We start from the raw sequence: 25523 nt of genomic DNA on the forward strand, positions 1-25523 counted from the left end.
TTATTTTATTTCTTAACTGGACGTCACAAAGTGCGATGTCGTTTGAGATAAAAGACCGCGAGGTCTGGACTTCAAGTGAGTCGTCCAAAGAGCGCTCTATTTAATATCCATCCATGCATGCGAGATACATCGGCGATCAATCCGGCGTGGCCATCAAGTAATTTAATCTTCACGCACACGGTCCCTAACTAAAAGCTATCTCCCGTGCCCCCTTGCTCGGGAGCAGTTAATGAACCGACACAGATCAACCGTATCGTGCCGTCGCTTTATCTTGCACGCTGATAAAGTAAACTGACATTCCGTGAGAGGCATCGCGATAATCGGGTATCTGTTTGTGGGCCGGCTTGTAACGCAGCTGCCTACTAATAGCAAAGCATTTACGACCCGTGTGGTTTCACAACGATTATTCAATATCGCATAGCGATTTCCAAAGAGATTATTCACTAAATAATAAAATCATATTTTATCTAAGACGCGGTTATTTTGATCCCTTTTACTATTCTAATGTTAAATAAAAAAGAAAAAAAAATCAAGTACGACGAGCCGTTTCCCGTAAATGATCTCGGCAGACTTTTTCGAAGAGACGTCGACTATCATCGAACGGTTGACACGGTGTCGTTCGCCGCGCGGGAAAGTCGTCCCGACGTAAGAAAATCGACGACGTAATTCTGGCGTTCATTCGAGCGACAAAGGGTGATTCTCCTCCCGCGGGATGACGGGACCAACCAGAGCGAGGGAGAAGAGAATAACGGAAAGGGTGCCCGATTTATCTTGCAAAACTAACTCATAGGCGATTCTCGCGCGCGCCGACTATCGGGGGCGGCTCCCAAGGCGTCCATTTACAACTTTGCCCGGAGAAAATAGAGTCTTACGTGCAAGATTTACATCCTGCTTTGTCCCACCGTCCCGCGTAACTTTCACGGAGCACCCTTTCGCGCTCATGCGCGACATTTTCGCTCCCTTCGCCATAATGGCCGTGAATTAATAATTCGCGTCGAAGTTCCCGCGTGCTCCGGATGTCGCCGATGAAAAGTGTCACGAATCCAGCATCCCGCCGCACGTATGTGCACCCGCGTCCCCGTTGTAACGTATATACGTAAGCGGAAATCGGATCGATCATTATTCATAGTACGACCCCGCCAAGCGTCACCGTCCTTCCTCCGTATTGATTGCGCAGTCGTGATGCAAAGCTATTCGGCTATTTTAACGAGAATCGTTCGCAATGAGAGAAACTTTTTTTTATCTTCCAAGATGGAAATTTGCAATTCTCATAATATCCATCCAGCCCTGCTTTATATCGAATTACCCGTAGAACCTGCTAATGAAACGTAAAACGATATTTCCCGCGCGGCCCCAGAATTGAAGTCTCCGCGTTTGATTTTTGTCTCTAATCGATTTCGGCGCAAAACGTGTCCGAGCCCCCGTCGACTAACGACCCGGTGCGAAGATTAAAACAACCCTGGTCCGCGTTTTGTTGCTTTCGACGCGCTTGCCCGACGGTCGTTCGATTTATATCCGCTTTCGGCCCCGGAGAACGGCGGACCGTTCTCGCGGAGGGGTGAAGAGAGCGTGGGAAAAGTATCCCTCGCCGCAGATTCCACTTCGAGCGCAAATGACGGTTCTCTCTTCCCGTTCCTCTTTTCCAGGTACACGGAGCCGAAGCGATACTCGTCCAACGGCCGAGACATGACGGTGGTTTTAAGACGCGCTTCGAACAGCCCTACCGACGAGGAGTATATGGAGGTCTCGTACTACTTTCACGACGGTAAGTCGTAAAAAAAAAAAAGGGGAAAAAAAGAAAGGGAACGTCACTGGATGGAACGAATGAACGTGCCGCGGTTTGTCGTGCGACAAACTCGGCGCCAACTCGAAACAAAAGATTGCACGTCGGAAATTGGATTATGATGCGCGCCGTCGCCGCGCAATCAAGTCAGCACGCGTAAGCGTCGTAAGATCGCGAGAAACGCGCTCTATCGTCCGAGATGCAGCTCACTCTTTTCCTACCCGGTTCTTCGTTATCTCCTATTTTTTTTCTTTTCTTGTTCATTACGAGTTACGAGCGCAATGGCGCTTCTTTACGCGCCTCCGAGGGCTTTCCTAGTTTTACGTCTTCGAGCGGAAGCTTAAAAAAGATCGCGCAATAAAGTTTATCCTATAATTTGATACCTCGCGTTTGCTGCGACTTTGAGTTGAAATTATGGTAAACATATAGAAATAATTTTGTCTTCTAATATAATAGCACGCGTTTCTTTGTTCAATAATAACAATTCTTTCTTAATCAAGCTTGTTTTTTTTTTCTTTTTTTTTTTGTAGAATATAAGAAGCGATTGGTTTTGTCGCGATGGTAGTGTCAACGTCATTTTCATAATCGGTTCAATTTGCAGTCCCGTCGTTCCAAATCGGGTTTTTGCCCATTGCTTCTTCACTTAGACCACTAATTACGAATAACTAATTACCGTAAATACGCCTCGGCATATCGATGTCAAAGCCTCGTTTCTCCCCTTTTGCTTCCTAATCGGATGAGTGTAGGCACGTCCGGACAGTAATCCTGAAATTCGCTTAGCACTCGGCCGAGGGACTCTGGTTGGCTGCCGGAGGACACATTCGCGATATCGACGCGCTCGTCCTCGCAAAAACAGCGGTCGCGCTTAATTCCGTTTCAAAGATTAGATTTAACCCCGGTTAAGTAGATACGACCTTTTCCTTGGCCGAGCAATCCCGAAGATTAAAACGAAAGCTCGGAGTATATTACACGCGTATCGGACTGCTTGTAATTATTCGCGGTTGGATAATTATTCGCTCGCGACTATTACAGCTATTTTGTAAAGTAAAACCGGCGTATCATCAGCTGGCCTGAAAGCACCAAATCTGAATTCAAAGCGGGGAATAACACGGCATACGTACACCGCGATTTTCTGTATAGAACTTTATCCGCGTAACGTTTTGTACATAATGAATGTGTAATGAATAACGTAGATTATAAAATATTCAATCAATAAGGCGATTAATGTAAAATAATATGAATAATGTAATTTCGACAAATATTAACAAACGCTACGCTAAAATTAATTAACATCTAAATATTTTATTTTCGGACTAAAATCGATCTTTATTCGTATCTATTTTTTTTTTTTTCTTTCGTCTGACGCAACCTTTTAGAATCTATTCCTCGTTTGACGGATCTGTCGGATTTGTCGGATTTTCTTCTCGATAATTTAAGCGGTCAATTTTATTAAAGCTGAAAATTAAAATCGATCAGGCGTTTTGGAACACAAGCTAATAGTGCGCGAGATAAAATTTTAACGAACAAAACGATACGCGGACGGCAGTAATTGAATTTTGATATCGATGAGATTTTAAACGTCGACCGAATTTTACGACACATCATGTCGACATCAAATTCTCGTTCCAATAATTTTTTTTTCTTCTTTTTTTTTTTACGATGTTTATATGAAATCGCTACCAGCCTCGTTCGCTGCGTAGCCATTCCGGATTACAACAATCGTACGGCATACGAGCAAACGGCATGTAGATCCAATCACACCGGCCATTATAAAAAAAAGGGCGCAAATGACAAGAATCAAAAGTCATGCCTGACGACGGACTATCGCCGGCGATTGGATCAGTGATTGACGAGAGTGACCGTGTCGCCGGCCGACGTTATTACGTTTACACGTGTTACACGTGTTATACACCGTGCACTCACGCGTCTCTCACATCTCTCTGTTCGATTCACGGCAATCGATGAGGACAGTCGTCAGCGAGCGTGCTTAAAATCTTAAACAACAATGTCAGCGCTCGAATCGGCCACGGACTTCGTCCGTCAGCTTTTTTTCATGTCACATTGGTAACGACGTCCCACGCAGATCTCACCTTCGACGCTGCATCATTTTTCTTTTTTTCCTTTTTGCCTCCTCGCGGAGGCGACCGCTGAATATCAAGATCGAACGTTTTCGGATTCCGTTCTACATCGGAATTCCGGCGCCCACCTTATCTCGCGCCGGGTGCGATTCGTACGGCGGAACATAAAATTTTATGCGATCCAGGGGGTCCGATCTCCTTGCAGAGAAGGGTACGAATTCAGCCGGGCAACCTCGAATCGCCGCGAATAATCATGCGAAATTGCCGTGATAGAAACGAAATAAAAGAATCCTGTCCGCCGAGAACTTCGGCCGGAAATGAAAGTACCCGTAGGACGTTTACCCACTTATAAGTCGCTGAAATATACAGGGTGTCCCAGACATAACGAAGGATACTGGAGGAATAGATAGAATTGATTGAGACAAGTAGAAAAGTCCCGTACCATTTTGCAAAATTCTCAACCATTATTGAGAAAAAAATTAAAATGTATAAATTGTATAGGCGTAAGAGCAACAAGGATGCTGCGCGTGAGTGAGCGCGACAGGCGACGGCGCCATTTCTAGCGATTCGCCTGTCGCGCTCACTCACGCGCAGCATCCTTGTCGCTCTTACGCCTATACAATTTATACATTTTATTTTTTTTCTCAATAACGGTTGAGAATTTTGCAAAATGGTATGGGACTTTTCTACTTGTCTCTATCAGTTCTATCTATCCTCCCAGTATCCTTCGTTATGTCTGGGACACCCTGTATATCCCTCTGCGAGAAACTTATGAGAAAAAATTAAGCTAAAAGGCGCGAAGAGAGAAAAAGAGTCTCGCGAGAGTTTAGCGGATGAGACGATAAAATAGAGATATTTTATACATTCGAGATCTCCCTGATAATTTTCTCGATTGACATCCCGAGTGGATAATAATTTTTTACATGTATATTACATCGTATTCCTTTCGTTTCATTTATCGCAATAATCTCGTTAATATATTTATTAATAATAGAAATTAATCAATTTCTAACGCGCAAAGAATTATTAAATAACAAAGGAAGTTAAAGATCTCATTTGCAGATTAAAATCTTTTAATTATCGACGTCACGTTGCTCTTTTGTGTCGTTCACGTCAACCTCGTTAATTTGTTAAATTCATATAATTAACTTGTTGCACACGGCATTATTATATTAAATAACAGAGAAGTCGCGTGATATTAATTTATAGATCAGATCTTATTTTTGCGAAGCTCAATTTTCAAAGTGATTTTCTCCTAACACTTTCACAAGTGCGTTTTCATTTGACGCTCCAGAACGTGAAGGCGGCACTCAGCAGCCGGCCAGCGTGTGCGACGTCGAATATTACGGATTGACGTCGCCGGTGGAGGGCTCGGTGGTGCATCCGGAACCGCATCGGCTGTTCGCCATGGAAGGCCCGGTGAAGTGCAGGCAGCACTTTATACCGGCACCAAACCAATCAGTGGTCATTACTGTGAGTTCCCCGGCAAAATGCCCAATTTTTTACCGTTCATTTATCGCTCGCTCACCGTCGGGAATTAAATTTATTCCTAGTCTTTAAATGCGCCGTCTCTCGCGCGAACAAGGATTCCCGCATGTTTAATTTATTCGGAAAGAAGAGCCAGAACCTCCTCACTATTGCTGGATACGCGGAGGGGAATGTTCAGATCCGAAAACGGAAACTTTTCTATCTGTGCTTGCGGCGCGAGCCTTTAATCTCCACGGAAATAATATTCCGTGGTATCAGACGAGCTTCGACGCGAAGGCGAGACCACGGCTCAGCTATAGGTTTCAGCAACTCCTGCGAGAACGATAAAGTGTAACAATTGAATTGCTAGTGGAAACATACCAACTGTAATCCCGCGCTGAACGATACAAACGTCACATCCGCGTTGCGAATCCGTTGCGTACGACCGAGAAAATCGTCCAACTTTAATCTCTCACGTTGCACTTACATAAACATCTCTTTGCTATATTATATACACAAATACATACATGGATATTTTAAAATCTTAAAAAAATAATCCCCAAATATAAAATAAAATAATTGTAAAGTCAAAAATATATCTCGATATAAAAGTTGGAACGCTAATTAATTATAATCAAGCACAAGTATTAACTATAAGTGATAGCTTTTTCAATTTTAAAACGATCCACGTGTAAAAGAATATATTTTAGATTTAACAATGTGAAATTCAGATAGAGTCAAATCAACTTTTGAAATCGCAATGCTTCTCTTGTCAGTCACGCGAGGAATAACAAACAAATTTTAATTGCACATATGACGTGTCACTCAATAATTAACTTATTGCATTTTTTTTTCTTTTTTTTTTTCCTGCTTTGCTACTCTTTCATTTTTTTTTCTCAGTATGTACAGATTTTTACTTGCACTTTTTAGAATAATGATGCGTCCGTTTGCAGGTGAAGGGTAGCACGAAGCAGACGCCGAACAACCCGTGCGAGACCAAGTGCGGCGACAGCGGCTGCCACTGTGTCAGCAAGTCCCTCGAGAGCATGGACCACCTCCTGCTCGTCTCCGAGACCGGACACATTGTCACCTGTCTCTGCGGGAATTACCAGGTAAGCGTGGGCTGCGGAAAAACTTTATTCCACCGGCGACCGTCTCGAACGGGCGCCTCGGCGAAGCGGCTGCTCTTATCCCATGCGCTTTCTCCTCGAATGCCGCGGGATAAAAGCTATCGTTATTACCGCAACTTTTATCCCGCGCATTGTCACGTAAAAACGTCGGCGATATCGTTAAAATGTATCGCTATGCAATTTTCCGCAAATAACTTTTTACATTTACAGCGCCGTTTCGCCTGATGATATTCCCTTTTTCTCTTCATAAAGAAAATTCATTACGCGCCCGTATTTCCTCGAAAAACCTGAAATTCATTTTTGATCACTGTCGGTCAACGTTACGAAATTAAACACGGAGGGAATGTATTTGCAGAAAATTAATTCTGTACACCAATTTTATTAACGTAATTTTATCATTTGCCACAACCTTTGTGTAACTAATATAGATGAAACATTGAAATTTATTCGAGTGCATTATTCTTAATAAAATTAAAATAAATAGAATAAATGTAATAAAAATCTCGAAAACGCGTGCGTGATTCTGTCTTTTTACCGTTTCAGCTAAGTTTTGGAAAACAATATTTCTGAATTCAGCAAAAAGTCGATGGGAAATAATTTATTCAATACAGAATGCACTCGCTACAATCTCACACATACACCGTGCAACTGATCTGACTTTGACTCTATTCACACGATGATTATTAATAGACGTATTATCAGATTACACCTGATCGAGTGTAATCGTCATGGCAAGTCTATAAACGATAATACGATTTCGATTCGTGGGATCATCATTTCATATTCAAATGCTCGTTATTCCGACACAATTGAGGCTATCATGCAAACAACAAGCTGAATTTGTGTAATTTAACTGTATAGGATTAAATCGGAAATCCATGATTGATAATTAAGCACTCCGTCCGGCTGTCAATAAGTCATCGACATTTTTCTTCCTCCAACATTACCGCCAATATCTTAATTAAATTTTTTACATCACTTAGTTCTATTCTCGTTTTATCGACAAATGCTCCGTGTTATTTTTAATTTTTTTTCCACGCTTTTTAATCCGTTTTCTTCACTACGTCCAAACCACCGAGCATTTTCCACGTTGCGTCCCTCGAACCTAATTTCATCCCTTTTACCGAGATCTATTATCGCGCAGGACTGGCTTCCGGTGGGCATCCGTAGCTGGACCCCTGTCTACATCGAATGGTCGAGGTCGTCGAGGGCAGGCCTCAATTTCCACGCGGCCTACAAGTTTATCAATGACACTTACTGCGGCGATCACACAACCGCGGAGCCGGAAGGTGAGGTCAACGGTGGTGATCTGGCGAGCGCCGGGCTCAAGCTGAATCAGTATTACCAGCAGAAATGTACCTGGATTCTGGACTCGCCGACCGACCGGCAGCTCATCATCGAAGTCAAATCCACTCAGAGCCGTGAGTACATTTGCATCTATATCTCTTCGCCTGCTCCGATATTGCTCCAGCAGAATTTCCTCCCCCGCCTCCGTCTCTTACTTTCGCGCTATTTTATGTATATATATGGAGTGACTTATATGAAATCCGCGATTCTAATTCGAAACATTAATTTAATAATAACAGCGCAGTTATTGTATTATAGAATTACTATCTTTGCACGGGTTTCGCACGAGCAAAATATTCGTCATGATTTAATTCGATAATAATTATTTATGCGAGCCGCTTTTTTACGTCGAATCAAAGAAATACGGTTTTATCCTTGAAATTCGTCAGCCCGCAGTTTTTTTATACGTCGCAAGAAAAGCTGCGAGCAGTTTAATAGCACGAAAATGATTTATCTACGAGTACCTATCTACGTCTCTCCAGAGAGCATTCTTCGGGCGATTTATCTTCGAGCGGCATTAAAAGAATACAAAAAGCAACTGCGTTCCGAAGCGGCGTATCTTTCGCGGATCTTGAACGTTAGAAGTCCGGCGTTACTATAGCGCAATTAATTTCTTTTTCGTAACGAACCTGTTGATATTTCCGTTGAAATTGTTTCCATTCGGCAGCGTAACTCGCGCGCATGTATTTTACAAATAAACACATCCACGGAACTGGAAACTCTGTCAATCAATTTTCGAATAGAATTTTTTATTACTTTTTTTTTAAATTACTTTTACGCAAAAAAAATCTTTCACCCGTTAATACACCTTTTATCAAAGAGAATTTTTTCAGAGAATTGAGAAATATTAAAAAAGAGCAATTTTTTCCACCGAAATATTACGTTGCTTCAATATCTTATTAAAATGTAATGGAATTTGTGACGCTACTTTTTTTCTTTTTTTTTTTTACATTGTTTTATATTTTTAACAACGTTTCCTTGCCATTGCCCAAGAGCCTTTAGCTCTTATTTCGGTACCGATGAGCTCTAGACTGCGTCTTGCAATAAGATTCTATTCGCAGAATTCTATCCGCAATATTCTATTTCGATCCCCCGGTCGCGGGGCTGGAGAGAAAACAGAGATAGATCATCCTCCGCGCGACGCGCCCCGTCTCTGGCGACGACACGGCGAAATCTTCTCTCGATTGCTTTTCTTCTGAGACCGCTGGAATTTCTATCCGTACCATTGGCTTTACCACCGCCGCCGCCGCCGACCGCCGCCGCCGCCGTCGTCGTCGTCGCCGCCACCGCGACGAACGAAAGGGTGAAAGTTGTGGAAGAATAAGTCGAAGGGTGAGAGGACGTCGCGGCCCGGTCGACCGAAGAGACAGAGGAGCGCGAGCGTGAAACGAATGGCAGTGGGTCGCGAGATTAAAGAGACCATCGGATTTACCACGACAACCGAAACTAAAGCTTCACCGTGTAGAAACCAAGCCGCGTTCTCTCCTTCTTTCTCCTCTTGCTCTCTTGCTCGCGCTATCACCTTTCTTGCATCATCCCCTTGTTTTTTACGTTTTTTTTTTTCCCCTTCGTCGCTTTCTCGCCTTTCCAATTTCTGCGGCACGTAAATTGTCATCTTAGGAGCGCGACAAAGGCGGCTGTTCGAGCCCGAGAATATTACGATTGTTCCTACCGAATAAAATGCAGCGTAAAGAATATTCCGCCCGATGTTAAGACAGCTGCACTCGCGGATGAGAGCTTGCCGTTCATTTTCGCGACCGTACGCAATTATCGCCTTCGATATCCGCCGCTCGGTACCCATCAGCTGCTCACCGCGCGGTATTATTGAATAGTAATTTTGAAGTGATTTATTTATTTCAATACTCCGCGATTTTGGTTCTATTTTCCCCGTTGAAGCTCTTGTAACGGCGATCGATCAGTGTAACAGGATATATGTACATATGTGATAGCGCAATGAATTGTGATCCGTACGTTCAGCATACAGGGAAATATCATCTCTTGAATGCGGAGAATATCCTCTGCAATGTTTCAAGAAAATGGAGTTTTATTGTCCCACGAATATACGAAAGATGGAATATTGAACTTGCGCGAGATGCTCTGATTTATGCGAACGGATTACGCGGGTAAGATTACAATACAAAACGAAAACGCGTCCGTTTCGTCTCCGGATACATTTCCTCTTCGCGCCCAGGCGTCTTCGTGACGGCTGTATTTGCACGGCGGAAAAACGCGGCAATGAGTGACCGAATTATTAAGTGAATTAATGAGGCTTCGCGCATTTCTATGAAATCTACCGCTTTATGAGCCGCCGCGAATCGAATTACTACGACGGCGACATTCTATCCGCAGCTTCGCCATAGAAACGTCGCTGTCCCCATTCCTTTCATCTCCTCGTTTCTGCCTTCGCTCCATAGCTTTTTCATTTTCTTCCTTTTCGCCACCTTACAGAGCATTATAAGTAGAATCGTAACCAAAGCCCGGCAAACGCCGACACTGGAAATGGCTTTAATATACTTTTCAAGATGCGGTATCACCATGGCATCGCCACGCTCCTCTCCCTCCTACCCTTTTTCTCGGAGCTGTACTTCTTACGAAATTTCATCTTTGAGCGATACATTTACTACAAGAGTTTCGTCAATGTTCACCGCGTAACCACCAAGAATTCTAGCAATAAACTAGCTCTTTCGTCCACGCATTACTGCCTTTTGCCGGGCAAAAGTGTGAAGAAGAGGCACCTTCGCTCGTCTTGTGAACTATTAATTATTACGCGTATTTGAATAACAAGATTAATTAGCGAATTACTTTTGAAATTATTCTAAATCAGAATAAATTCTGGAAAGGTATTTAATGCCGTAGCGCGAGTTAATTTAGAACAGAGATTCCTCCTCGGCGGGAAGGAGCCCGGAGATTAATGGCAGCGCATCTCGCGGGCGCTCTTTCTGCTTATGCGTCGCAGGGGAACTCGTAATACCCGTAATATTCACGATTTATTCGAACGCATTACGGCATCTTTGCGCAAACACGCGTTCGCGCTGCAAGAGGGTATTTAAATCATCGCGACGTGCACCGCTCGCGCGCACGTCGCTCTGCGATTCTGTCCGCTCAATGCTTACTCTTCTTCCATTTGGCAGGGCCTTGCACGGCGTGGAACCTGACGATACACGAGTACAGGAAGAACGGCGACCCAGCCGGGCCCAGGCTGCACACGTTCTGCTCGAGGGACACGCACAAGAATTTTACTCTGCCGTGGAAGATGAACACCGCGGTGGTTAGGTGAGCTTCTTACTTTGGCGGCCGCTCCGGCCGATTAACCCGGCGAAGTTCCGCTGCGATCTTGTCTATTGGCTACGTTTACGTGACACGCTTTCTTTTTTCAGGCTGCAAGCCCTTGGAAGAACTGCACCGCAGTACACGATGAGATGGCGGAGTCAGACAGTGATCGCCAATACTCGCAAAAGCGGACCATCGCCAGCTCCGAACTGGCACGCGGGCTCTTCGAGCAGGATCGAATCGCGAGGAACGATCCTCGTCTTCGTCCTCGCGTTCGCGATTTTGCTCGCGCTCGACTGTTGAGACTGTTAAGCTCGCGTTAACGCACGCACGTGTTCCTGTTAATCCCTCGAAAACCGCGAGGCCCAAGTTGCTGTCACACGTATGTAGATACATAAACGACGGGGACCCGGGTCTCGCTCCACGTCACTCGGCGTGAAATGTTTTAAGAAAACGGCACTTCCTCAATCGACGGTCGAGATCTCGCGGGCTCGCTCATTAATTTCTGGCTGCGTAATTGAAGAGAGATATTTTAAGGAAGAACGTGTTGCACGACGCAGGAGATAATTACTAAGGAAATTTTAACTGATCTTTGTTATATTTTTCATCAACAATGCACGATTCAGTCTTGTGCGGTATGTAAATGGAATGTTAACGAGTCAGAATTTACAGTTCTTCGATTGAATCGTTATGCATATTACACACACAAACATATACATATATATATACATATATATATATTGTATATATACACACGGAAATAAAAAGAATGACGATCAGTATGTTTAATAAACGATTAGGTCGCACAGCTGATTGTCATTCGATCTAAAGAAATGGAATTGTTCAGTCTTTAGATCGTTCACTCCTCATCCGATTAATTTAAAACTTTTTATATTCTCTATGCAAATAAATAATGAAAGTTGTTTCAAGATTTCTCATTTCAGTACTCCTCACATTTGGTCGTTATTTAATTCAATTATAATAAAAGATACATATTTTATATTTAATATATATTTTAATATCTACTTTTAAAACTCCTATTGTTATTTAAAACATATTTTTATATATTTTATTTTATATATATATATATTTTTTTTACACAGTGATTGCTGGAATTTTTATTGAAATTTATTTCTATAAAATTAATCTTCCCGAGTATTATTAAAAATGTCATATCATTTTTCATTGCACTTCCGTAGATTTTTACTTTTACTTTAAGTACCAAATTAATGCCAGCGCGCGATGGCACATGTACATATTATACATATATAAAGCAGATTAATATGCAAGAACGCGATGCACGGATTTGAAGTAGCGAGAATCACACGAATCACCCCTCTCACGCGAATGCCAAATTACACGTGTAAGAGATTACAACCGACATTACATTAGCGACATGTGTACATAGCTAGCGACGTTGATAAAATTTGTACAGAACACGATTAATTGTCTATCCTAAGTCTGCGGAATATTGTAAAGTAAACGATAAGATAAGTAATCTTACTCGGCTCCGAAAACGAAGAGAGAATGTATTTTAACGAACGAGCTCCGCGTACTCAAAGGCACTTCGCGATTTATTGTTATACGTCAGCCGAGCGGGATGCCCTCATCTTAACGAAGTTATCGATCCGTACCCGATTCATCATCCTCTTTTTTTTTTTTCTCTCTCTCTTTTCTCTCCCAAGGGATTCACAATTGAAGGCCCACGCTGAACATCCGTTCTCCAAGTATCTCATAAAGATAGGGCGCGCCGATTCGCTGGCTCACGGCTCATTATTGCGGAGAAGAAGAAAAGGAAATAAAATACTAGGATGTAAATATTTAATACGCAACTCACCAAAATGTCAACCAGTAGAACCAAATCCGTACTTTGGTTGTACAATGGTGCAAATATTTCTACGATTTTCCATTAATTTTATAATAAATCCACTTGAGATCGTTGCTTTTTTTACACCTTAAATATAACGTGTAATGTAATATAAACGTGTTGGCCTAAGCGTAATAATTAATAGTCATTCTCATACATTTTTCTTAAAAGAAAAAAAAAAAAAAAAGATATCTTTTTATTTCAAACACAGCGCAAAGAAGTTCTGTATTGCATTCCTGTGCGTATCGTTTTGAATAAACTTTAATTTTTACGGATATAATTTTATTTTAAAAATAACGAAATCTGTTGTCCTTTTAAAGTTTTACTTAAAAATTCAATGTTTTCACGTTGTAGTGAAATCTTTTACATATCATTACTAAATTTATTGAATTATTTATGTAACGCAAAAAAGGCATTTACACTGCGCAATTCGTTATGTTATAAAATAAGCCAACGTCACAAAAAAAGAACCTCGTCAAAACAGATATGAAAGTCTTGTACCTACTCACCACAGAATCAACTGGCAATGAGAAATCGAGACGCAGCAATACGTAGTAATTTATATTTAAAGAAATGTAGATATGAGAGAAAATGTCCAGTAATTAATTTCTCAAATCGAAAATGCAAGCGCCACACGTCTTTTCTGTTCATGCAATATTCTCACATTTGTAGTAGTTATGTTCGACATTATCACTGCGAATTTATACAATAGCTGGCTTTTCGTCCGAAAAGCATACCTTTTACACAAATGTGCGACCTATGAAAGAAAATTACGTGTTACATGTACATGTACTAGCCGCGTATATACATATATATATACATATATATATATATATACATAAGTCACAATAAATAGTCAATTGTTTCATATAAAGTCTAAAAAATAAAGTAAAATAAAACACGAGTTATCCTTTTGTTTAGCTGCAGGCCAGCATTCCTTTTTTTTTTTGGCTTGGTTTTTCTATTTTGGGTAAGAACACTTCGTGATCGCCAAGCTCGTTGAGCTCGGCACGAGAAAGAACAACGGTCAATTGACGATTGAACCTAATCTATTAAATATCTTTCTAATGGTCATTTGTCCAGTTGCGGAGGCTCGTGCGTGAGGATGTGTTTTTAATTACTCCGCAACTACGTGTATTTTCAACCACAGTGTCGCATATGACGTTGTCGACTCGAGAACAAACCGTGATTTTTTGTACTGTGTTATTGTACTCGTCGTTTTGTGCTTCGAAACAGTGGTGCGGAAGGAAAGAGATATCAGTAGTATAAAACAACATAATTTATTCACATGTAAGTATAAACGCAATCTACATGCATAACGTAGTTTATATATGTATATTATATGATATAAACGACTGCACGAGTTAAACATTAAAAAATTAAACACATCTTAATAGATATTTTTCAAATTTAAAAATCTTAACAGCATATTTATCTAGCATAAAAAATAGAGAAAGTATGAGGAAATCAATATATATTAATAATCAATAACATGATAAAGATTGAAAAATATTTAACTCTAAGTAACATTAATTGCTTAAATTTTCTATAATGCTATAATATCTAATAAAATATATACAATTGCATTAAATTCGATATGAAAAAGAATTAAAATATATTATTAACTATTTCCATATAGACATAAATCTCATGTATTATTTCCAAAAAAGCTTTAAAATATTCGCTTTAAATTTACGTTGGTAAATTTTGTAGTGTTGAATTAGCAGAATTCAGAAGACCTAATCGCTGTTTCTGCTTTCGTTGCTCCGTCATCTATAAAAGAGAAATAAAATTATACTTACATTTTAATATCATTTAATCGCTTTATCACGTGGAGTAGTTAATAATTATTACCTGATCACGAAGCTCCGTAAGTTGCTGGGATAGACATTTAACTAACACTTGTGTAGATTCCAATTGCGATTGCAGACTTCTCAGCTCCACTTGTTCTCCTTCACCTTCATCCACCGCTAATGATTTGGCTCGCAATCTCGGAAACCACTCCAGATTTCGATCCTGTGAAAGTACATAGAGCTTAAAGATATAAGCATCGCTCGAATTTTTTCAAGCTCTATGAACTATTACCTTAACCATGGCATAAACATATGATTCCGGACCCGTAAATTCAGTCGGATCCTTCACCTTCACTAAGACAATGAAATAGAGATAATGCCACATATTATGCTCATTTTTTATATGTTCCTCAAAAGAAACGGTTTTGTTATCGAAAGCTGATCTATTTAAACCTGTAATTAAAAAACTCAATATAGGATTGCAATATATGTGAAAATTATAAAATTGATAATATATCACAATTATTTAAAAATAATTACCGCAAATAAAACAAGTATTCTTCAAAATCAATTCTTTTTGCTGTTTTTCTGATCTAAGATCTGCAAAAGTGTCAATAATCACACCAAAGATGAGATTCAGAACAATAATTATTACAATGAAGAAGAATAGTAAATCGTAAACGACTCTTGCAACAAACAGAGTTTCCTGTAAAAAAAAACACATCGACAATTAAATAAATAATATTTAATCCTCAATTGCAATTAAACAATATACTTACAGCGCTAGAAGGTGCTCGTAAAATATCTCCAATTCCACCACCATTTCTTAATCCTTGATTTAGCGTGGTAACGATACACATGACGAGTGAATCACACGTTCTTTCTTTCCATTCTCCGCCGATATTTATTATTTCAGGTTTATTCACTCGTTCGTTTACTGTATAAATTAATTTACATAATTTATTTCAATATAAATCCATATTTAAATGTAAAAAATTATATTGCAATATATAATTTACCTTCACTAGCATAACGTGATACAGTTTCCGTGGCTTCACAATTTTCATTGTCGCCAGCACTGCAAGAATCCGTAACTTTCTGTTCAATGGAAGCTACAAGTCATATAAATTTTAAGTTATTATTCATTATATTATTGAGTTATTAAATTTTAAACACGTCTGTATAAAAAAAAACTTCAGGTTGAACTTACATATAATCTCTTCGTCCACGGGAACGAGAAAATCGTCTTTGAAAAACATATAACCGATAATGGAAAATATATAAACTAATATTAAGGCCAGCACAGCTGTGAGTATAATAGATCTTCCATTTCGAGTTACGGATTTGATTACATTGATCAAAGTCTCCTCGCGATAAACTACATCAAAAAGCTGAAAAAAAAAAATTATTATAAATTTATAAATTTTTATAAATAGTATAAAACGGAAATCAATCACTTCATTACTTACTAAAACCGAATAGAAAAATGGATGCATAAAAATTCCCAGAACACAGCATGCTAAATATGCTATGTGATATAAAAATCCGATATTCGTCATTATTTGTTCTACACTTCTAGTCAGAGTACCCTGATTACCTATAATACTTATAAGATGTACAACTTTGAATACAATCTGCAACATATATATAATGTATTTAGAAATGAGTAAAAGTCATAGACATTATAAATATAATATTTAAATTTATGTTTCTTACCGTAAGAAAACCAAGTAGCCATAATGTTGGTTCTGGACCTACAGAAAAAATCAATCGCAATATCGTTGACGCAACAAATGTACGTATACCGGATTCCCTTGGCAAAGTAATAATGATAGCAGCAGACGCAAACATGACTGTCCAAATTAAAGCTGATAGATGATAACTGAGTTCTAAACAGCATAAAATATATCCATTTATTACATTTTAAAATAAAATTTAAAAAATTAATAAAAATTAAATAAAAAAAAATCTTACTAGGCACAGAATCCACAAACGGATAGAAAAATGCTACAATAAGATTTATAAGAACGGCGCAATTAAATAAAATATTACTCCATAACGACATATAACTGCTCATCCAGAATAACATTGGTTGTCCTACAAATAAAAAAATAAGAATTAGCATAAAATTTATTTCAATTTTTTTAATTAATAAACATATACCTCTAAGCTTCTTTTGCCACTTCATTTCATTAAACATATCTTCCGTTCTCTCGAAGAAATCGGAAACTTTCGATCCTTGATCATCACGTTCTGTAGTATTCAGCACCCTTATTTTTGTATCCACTGTTATAAGTTCACAGATTTCCGGTATTGGAAAAACAATCTGCTCAAGTGTTCTGTCATGTCTTACAATCTAAAAAATTAAAAATATTAATAAAAAATATTTTTAATGTAAAAAAATAAAAATCAAATAATGCGCGCAAAGCGCGCGCTTTGTAATATCTTGTATATATGTATAAAAACTACAGTACCTCTATCTGAGCTGTATGAGACGCGTAATATTTTAATGCTTTATTAATTTTTGGATCTGCATTATTCTGTTCTGATGGTTTCAATATCACTGCCAATTCTTTATTGTGTTGCGCTAATTGATGACACAAGATGTAGATATTATGTCCAACCTACAGTAAAAAAAAAAAAAAATTACAGTAGATTTATTAAAGTTACTCTTAAATTAATTAAATTTACTCTTGTTAATCCTAAAATAGATTACTCACTTCTTTGGGTGACACTCCTTCTTCTGCATTCGTAGAGGAATCGTCAATATCACTAGAATCATCTAATGATTCCTGATGAAAAGCCTTGCATGCTACGTCTACAAGCTGTTTCGGATTCATGTTGTACATAATCCTTTCAGCATTCTCGCTATCGCCTCTGCTTTCCATAATCGCTAACAATAATTTACTGGCATTGTTCTTTAATTCTAGCACCAGATCCATTCTTGTTTTTCCCAAAGGATTAATATCATTTAGAATCAAAGCCGTTATAATATCTAAGCCATTAGACTCATGCGTGGCGATGCAGTTTTGATTATCATGGCACGGTCCTTGACAATATTCTGTCAATGTTTCCAAAGTTTGATTAATCAGCGCTACGTTAAATTCGTTAATGTAAAGACCAAGAAGGCCTAATCCACCAGTAGTAGAGCCACAGATGCAATCCAAAAACATTAATGTTTCTGATACCAAGTTGAAATTTGTTTTATTATTTTGATTTCTTAGAAAATTCTACAAAAAAGAAAATTAATATTAATATCAAAAAAATGGATTACAATAAAAATATAAAAATTTATTTAGTACCTGTAATTCTCTATTGTGATTCTCACAAAGTAACTGTAAGAAACGCAAAATGGGCTGCATCACTAGAACTTTAGGACTCAGCTGGCCTTCTTCTTTCTCAGCACCAGATGAACTGCCACTTTTATTTCTGTCTGATTTTTCACTTATGTCGTCTAACGCGTTATTCGCTGCGTCTTCCCCAGGTGCAAAACCATTACGCATGTTTGTGTATCCCTGTGCATTGGACGCTGCAACCTGATTTAACTCTTCGTGCATCTCATCGGTTATTACCATTCCATTAGGCTTTCCTACATACATACAATAAACGTTTAATAAATTTATTATATATATAAAATTAATCGGCACACTTACGAACGCTTGTCGTAACATATAAATAAATATAAAACATTAATTAGATAGAAAGCAATAGCTTAATATATTTCCGAGTCATAATATTTTATCTCATACCTGATCCACGTTTTCGTGACAACTTGTCTACATCTTTGCTCTCTTTATCTTCGTGTGCTTTCACTGCCATATCAGATGTATTCACTGTTACTGTAGCTTTAATCTCTTGTTGAGAATCTTTCATTTTATCGTAAAATACCTACAGGGAAATAATAATGTAAAATAATAATCGATTTCATCATTTACGTATAATAAAATAAATGTAAGATTAATTTACCTTAAAGAATGATTGACTTAAATCGCCACCCATTAATTTATTAAATATACTTCTTTGTATAATAGGATTCCCACCTTCCAAGAGTGCGATACCTAGTTCCACGACTTCTACAAATATACTCGGAGAGTGTACGCTTTTAATCACCAATTCTACCACTAAATCTGAAGCACCCTCGCGATCGAGATGAGTTTGCACATCATGCAACGTTCTTCCAGCCCGGCTTAATATTTTCGCTATAAATAACAATTGTAAATTTTTAATTATAAATAGTATTTAAATATCTAAAAAATAGTATCTAAGTATTTAAATAATAATATTACATATGCTCAATCTTATAACTTACCTCCTGGACCATGAGTAATAGTAGTGCTACGAGTTACTCCAATTTCAACATTCTCTGGATTTTGCGTAAAACTTTTGCCGAAGTAACGCGTTAAAAGATTATTTCTCAGTGCGTCTCCCTGCGGAAAAACAGAGTAATTAGTATCAGCATTCTCTCACAGATTTGAGATCAAAATGATGTACCAATACATAGTGCACAACATTAAGAAAAAAAAAAAAAAGATCTAAAATACAGATATCTTTTTTGTATATTCGGAAACGGTTCTATATCATAAATATATATGCACGGATTCGAACTGTATATTTACAAAGTCGGTGCTTTATGTGCTTATAGATGTAAAAAATATCTTGTGCAATTTAGAATGCGTTTAGGAAAAATCTCATTAATCGTTGACGTGAAGGATTTAACTTGAGACAAAATATATGAATAAAGTGCAATATAAAAAAAATGGTAAACTTGAAGTTAATAATAATTTGCAAACAGCATTCATGTGTTTGTACATTAACAGTCGTATAAAAATATAAGATTTTAATAATTGGTTAAATTTGTATGAAATAATATTTATGTGAAAGTGTAAGATTATATTCACATATATTATATTAAAATATGATCCTGGGGTAAAGCACATAAAAATGAATAATAACTTTATGTGCTTAAAGATGTAAAAAATATCTTGTGCAATTTAGAATGCGTGTAGGAAAAATCTCATTAATCGTTGACGTGAAGGATTTAACTTGAGACAAAATATATGAATAAAGTGCAATATAAAAAAAATGGTAAACGTGAAGTTAATAATAAATTGCAAACAGCATTCATGTGTTTGTACATTAACAGTCGTATAAAAATATAAGATTTTAATAATTGGTCAAATTTGTATGAAATAATATTTATGTGAAAGTGTAAGATTATATTCATATATATTATATTAAAATATGATCCTGGGGTAAAGCACATAAAAATGAATAATAGCTTTATGTGCTTAAAGATGTAAAAAATATCTTGTGCAATTTAGAATGCGTGTAGGAAAAATCTCATTAATCGTTGACGTGAAGGATTTAACTTGAGACAAAATATATGAATAAAGTGCAATATAAAAAAAATGGTAAACGTGAAGTTAATAATAATTTGCAAACAGCATTCATGTGTTTGTACATTAACAGTCGTATAAAAATATAAGATTTTAATAATTGGTCAAATTTGTATGAAATAATATTTATGTGAAAGTGTAAGATTATATTCACATATATTATATTAAAATATGATCCTGGGGTAAAGCACATAAAAATGAATAATAGCAGTACACATATTTTGGATATTTGGAAAACACATGTAATGATTTTTTGACATATCAGTGTACATCTGTGTCTCAAGTGCAAAATAACTGAATAAGTGACTATAAATATTCGGCTATCTATAATAATAAAAAACCCATTCATGTTATCGGATTAAAAAACTAACGAAAAATAAAATTCACATAAAAATTTATGTGCACAGTATGTGTGACTTTCTTTCGAGGCCTAAAAAAATTAAAAATTAAAATATATATTATAATTAATATTATAATTGTTAAAATATGAAATCTATCATTGTGTATTGGTACATCGTACTACATAAGTTATATACATTTATATATCTATCTATGAAAGCTTTATATTATAATTCTATTTTGGTTTATAAAATATTAATATGTATAAATACATAATTTTTTAAACAAACTTTTTTAAAATAATATTCCCTCCCCATATAATTTGCAAAAGTCTTCGATGCACGGTAAATGTATATAACAATTTTATCGTAAAAATAAACTAGTTATATATAATCGATATATGTATTATAAATAGATACCGCTTGCACATTGTAACTAAACAATTATTAATTATTTGTACCGTGAATCAAAATTACTTTTACATACAGTTTTTATACATATGTATATGAAGTACCTGTATAACATATTAATATAAATATTAAATATATTTTTTCAAAATGAAATTATCATATATGGAGATAAAGAGATGATTTATTGTATTGTAGATAATGGAAAATATTGCAAACGAGATAAAGTAATAGTAAGAAATGGATATATAAGTATAATAAAAAACGGAGATAAATAAAATACGTGCTTAAATCAAGCGGCATGCATAAAAGATCTACACAACGTACATTATATTTTCTACTTTACGGAATTTTATCACACCATTTACGACCCGATGTGTATATATAACATATAACGGACAATTACTTATTCAACAACTTAGTTACACAATTAATCAACTACAGTTAGAAACATATTTCATTTCGTTAGTTTTTAAAATGAGAAGTAAAGAATGATTTGTTATGATTTGAAAATCAGAACATTTAGAATTAAACTAGATTCTTCTTCTTTTTTGATGATATATCGTAGATGCGTTTTCTTTTTTCCTTCATTTTTAACAATGCAATGTAATGTCGTTACGATATTAAAACGTATCGTTCGCGCGTCACTAATCTCTCTTTTTAGCATATGTTCGGTATAAAATTTTGTTTCATATACGTTGTGCCTATAGTTCTTTCTATCTACTTTAATTTTTACCGGCTCTTGCTGAGTCATTTGTCGATTCTCAGACTGATCATTGGAACCTGTTCCAACTTGTGACTCGCTCTTCGTTTCAGACTCCGTCTCTTCCGAGATACCTTCGTTCTTCATTCGCAGCATGAAAACATCTTTACCTACAAATCTATTCTACGAGACCTACTCACCCGCCGTTAAGACTTTGTGGCATATTGAGAAATCTTATTAACTTTTACATTATTCTCATAATTATGCAGCAAGCCAAATAAATTATTTAATCGCGTATTAATCGTCTAATGTGCTGTGAACAATTGGGCATTCAGCTTTATTATAAAAAAAAAAAACACCCCGTAAATTTAAGTTAAATAATCAGCATAAACTTCGATTTTTTAATTAAAATATAAATTATCACAAAAATAATTTATTCATATAACTAATATGTTCGATAATTTTTTTTTTTTTTACAATAATGACGTAAATCTATATATTGAGCTGAATGCCCCTTTCCGCGATGCTGTGTTATATTTTCCTCATGATAAATGATTCATATAATTTCATGCAAAACACAATTTCACGATACACACTTTTTCACCGTATTCAGGATCGATAGCCATCATTTCTCTGAGGGTCCTTAAGACTTTGACGCACAACTTTTCTTCTGTTTCTTCCAACAATTTTTCGGTATGTTTAATTAATCTGCAAGTATAAAGATGTATATTTATGTTGCACGTCATTCTTTTTACAATACTGCAAGTACAATTTCTACCTTTTAATAAAACCACCGTTTTCACATCTCTTTCTGGCATCAGTAGCCGCAGGAAACAGCAATTCAGGTCGATATAGGATATCCACTAACAAAGATAATTCGGATTGTACCAAAGGCTTCAACTGTTCCTCCAGCAGAGACACTATATCCTGAAGACCTTCTATAATACTTCGATCCAAACGCATAAGCTAAATAAAAAAAAAGGGTATTAATTGGTTTAGGTAATTCTACTATTTCGTGTATACAAGACTTTTTGTCATAATCTATGCTACAATAAATCATTTATAGCTTGAAAACTGCAATACATTTTGCAATAAAAAGCCTTTAATACTCTCATACAGCGTATTTAATATTTAATACTTTATCATATATTAAGATACCTATTTTATCATTAATATATAATCAGATTTTAATTAAATATTAAATAAATATTATTTGAATTAAAATTCTGTTCTATTTGCTTTTGGTACGCTTAATTAATATCCTTGGTGAAACATACGAAGCCTGTGTAATCTATATGTAACAATATGCTAATTTTAGCAGACACACTACATGGCATCACTAAACTAATAAAGTGCCGTGCTTCCATGAGTGACCTTTACCTCGTTGTTAGAGCCTTCCGCGCAATGTAGGTCACTCTATGCATTTAAGTAAATTCATTACACAGTTGCTGACACGCGTAGCCACCCTAATCTATTTCACAAAAATTTTATTGCAATTTACCTGGCTCTGACTACGTTCGACCTTTGGTTGTTTCGCGGCCTGCAACCATTTGCTAGTTTGTCTGCTGAGCATAGCTGCTTTATTGAACATATTGGTAACTTGACTTTCCAGATCAGTCGGTATGGCTATGCCTCTTCCTTTAGCTAAAATTATTTATAAAAGACAATATTTTGTTAGTTAAATATAAGTAAATAATATTTTTGATTAATATTCTAAAATTTCCGGAATACTCACCTACATCTGACAGTGTTCGTATGCAATTTTCGACGTTAAATCTTTGTCCAGCATTTAGCCATGCACATTGTGATACATTAAAAGCTGCATGAAGCAACTGAACAAATATAGGTTGTCTTGTCTATTCCATGAAAAAAAAAGTAAATTATTTAAAGCCCATATTACAATAAAATTATTTAATTATATCATATCTATAAATTTTTTTTTATTAATTTATAAATAACATTATCTTTAAATTATATTCTTATATTAAAATGTCTTGCATAAAATGTAACACACTCATTGCCAAGTAATCTGATTAGAGAAATATATACATGCCACATTAATTGTGCAAATTTTTTCTCGTAAGTTAAATTAATTTGAAAAACACATAGATAGAGTAAGAGAAAATATTTGAAGAATAGTATAAAGTACAATAATTATTATTTAACACCAGCAGACGTGATTTACAAAAGTGAGTGCGCTCTATGTCAATAAATGTGTTAATTATACAAAGACATGTGATACAGGCGTACGTAAAGAAAAGAATGCAGTTTGTATTTACATCACGTCAGTCATTTTGTGCTAAAGCATTTCTAATACATCCCTGATCGTAATATATATAAAATTCACAAATAAAATTTAGAAGTTTTTATACTTCTTAAGAAATAAATATCTATTATGTACAAGTAAGAAATTTTTTTCCAGTCTTTACATTTTCATAATTATTATTTCTAATATTATATAAATATATAAGAGAAATTATATCGCACTGATGTACCCAACATTAAGAAGAGATTCTAACATTCGATACTCACATAGATGGAAAGATTACTATCTGTATTTCGATCACACTCCTTGATGTTCCAATATAGTCTAGCCTCGTGCAGATGTTTCTATTAGTAAATCAACCCACCACCATATAGATGGATAGCACCCATAGACCATAGACCAATAAACCAATGTTGATTCAAAGAAGGCCAGGTGTTGCATGCCAAAAACACAGAACATGCCACTGATGCTTTCAGCAATATGACCAAGCACACATCATACAAATTTAATTGATATAATTAACATTTATATTATACGACCTATAAATCTTGATAATATTATATTTCTCAAATGTATGACGTGTACTTGGTTAATTAGTAAACTTAATTTAAAATGTGTTTGCATGCAAAGCAAGAAAAATTGTTAAGTAAAGTATACGTCAACGTATTTTGCATATATTTAATAATTAAAATATATGCTTTTCTTTAAACGATTTATTTAATTATTTCCTTTTAAGCATAAAATACAAGAATTATAATAATTATATTATTAGCTATTTTAATGTAAAACTACATTATTTGCGATTGTAAATATTAAATTATTATTGTCATTATTCAAGACAAATTGGAAGTTTAATAATTATATTTATTACTTTTAAAAATTATAATCAAAATATACTAACTGCAAGCTAACCTCTTTCAGATGAAATTTATCTTCTGTGTGAAAAAAGATCGTGGTATAATTTAAACTAGTTTGAATAAGTATATTTAATGAATAAAATTTGTGCAACAGAATTTCCACCAAGTGTAAGGTGCCAAAAATAACACCACATAAACTGTATTATTATTAATTTTAAATATTTAAAAAAGCATGAATCCCAAATTTTGCTCAATATAAATAGTTTATAATTAATTTAGTGTTATATTAAAATCAAACCATGTGTTATAATAAAGAATATTGTTTTATAAAATGATATTCACAGAAGTAAGTACCAATGAGATATTATAACATGTAGATTAATCAATTAGAAAGAAATCACATAAGTGTATATATATGTATATATAAATGTGCCTATGCATATGTGTGTATATACACATCATGTGTGCACATACACATCATTGAAAATATTTCTCTTTTAATAATGTAATAAATAAAGATGTTACCTGTACAGTAGTACTTTGATCGGAAAACGGACTGCTAAAAAATGTAGATATAATATTCATTAAACAGCTGGTCACGTAAGTCTCTAAAGCTGTATCCGCATGTTGTCGATCGTGAGTGGATGTGGCAATTAAACCCATATCAACTATAAAAGATTTTTCGAACAAAGACCACATATGATTCGACGTATAAATTTCCTTCATTTCGACTTCTGTGTCAATGTAACAATGATTGAGAAAATTTATGTATGCCTCTTTCACCTATTTATAAATGTCATAAAATAAATTAGTAATATTT

The 25523-nt window shown here is 36.0% G+C and overlaps 2 protein-coding genes and 1 long non-coding RNA gene across 6 annotated transcripts in view; 2 read left to right on the forward strand and 1 right to left on the reverse strand.

The window, feature by feature from the left end:
• Positions 1-13820, forward strand: part of LOC139109161 (uncharacterized) — a 204380-nt gene extending 190560 nt beyond the window's left edge. For both annotated transcript variants that reach the window (XM_070668019.1, XM_070668027.1), the window contains exons 12-17: positions 1647-1765; positions 5156-5334; positions 6282-6440; positions 7603-7879; positions 10937-11078; positions 11183-13820. In XM_070668019.1, coding sequence (XP_070524120.1) covers positions 1647-1765; positions 5156-5334; positions 6282-6440; positions 7603-7879; positions 10937-11078; positions 11183-11378 — 1072 coding nt within the window. In that variant the 3' untranslated portion in view covers positions 11379-13820. The remainder of the gene's footprint in view (positions 1-1646; positions 1766-5155; positions 5335-6281; positions 6441-7602; positions 7880-10936; positions 11079-11182) is intronic.
• A 280-nt stretch (positions 13821-14100) lies between these two features.
• On the forward strand, positions 14101-19273 carry LOC139109270 (uncharacterized). Its single transcript, XR_011546811.1, has 2 exons — positions 14101-14232; positions 18767-19273. It is a non-coding gene; the product is annotated as an uncharacterized lncRNA (long non-coding RNA).
• Positions 14204-25523, reverse strand: part of LOC139109147 (inositol 1,4,5-trisphosphate receptor-like) — a 34640-nt gene continuing 23320 nt past the window's right edge. The window contains exons 24-48 of one of the 3 annotated variants that reach the window (XM_070667991.1): positions 25229-25486; positions 24113-24190; positions 23316-23436; positions 23082-23224; positions 22961-22996; positions 22359-22546; positions 22177-22288; positions 21614-21721; positions 19045-19162; positions 18702-18934; positions 18485-18623; positions 18038-18324; positions 17456-17965; positions 17210-17359; positions 16899-17091; positions 16710-16832; positions 16452-16624; positions 16205-16369; positions 15946-16126; positions 15755-15847; positions 15515-15672; positions 15276-15441; positions 15028-15188; positions 14797-14958; positions 14204-14715 (exon numbers count right to left, since the gene is read on the reverse strand). In XM_070667991.1, the coding sequence (XP_070524092.1) occupies positions 14635-14715; positions 14797-14958; positions 15028-15188; positions 15276-15441; positions 15515-15672; positions 15755-15847; positions 15946-16126; positions 16205-16369; positions 16452-16624; positions 16710-16832; positions 16899-17091; positions 17210-17359; positions 17456-17965; positions 18038-18324; positions 18485-18623; positions 18702-18934; positions 19045-19162; positions 21614-21721; positions 22177-22288; positions 22359-22546; positions 22961-22996; positions 23082-23224; positions 23316-23436; positions 24113-24190; positions 25229-25486 (4137 nt within the window). In that variant the 3' untranslated portion in view covers positions 14204-14634. The remainder of the gene's footprint in view (positions 14716-14796; positions 14959-15027; positions 15189-15275; positions 15442-15514; positions 15673-15754; positions 15848-15945; positions 16127-16204; positions 16370-16451; positions 16625-16709; positions 16833-16898; positions 17092-17209; positions 17360-17455; positions 17966-18037; positions 18325-18484; positions 18624-18701; positions 18935-19044; positions 19163-21613; positions 21722-22176; positions 22289-22358; positions 22547-22960; positions 22997-23081; positions 23225-23315; positions 23437-24112; positions 24191-25228; positions 25487-25523) is intronic. The other 2 variants (XM_070668001.1, XM_070668009.1) reach the window with 2 other exon arrangements.

The sequence above is a fragment of the Cardiocondyla obscurior genome, linkage group LG02, assembly GCF_019399895.1.
Source record: "Cardiocondyla obscurior isolate alpha-2009 linkage group LG02, Cobs3.1, whole genome shotgun sequence".
Classification (NCBI taxonomy): Eukaryota; Metazoa; Arthropoda; class Insecta; order Hymenoptera; family Formicidae; genus Cardiocondyla; species Cardiocondyla obscurior.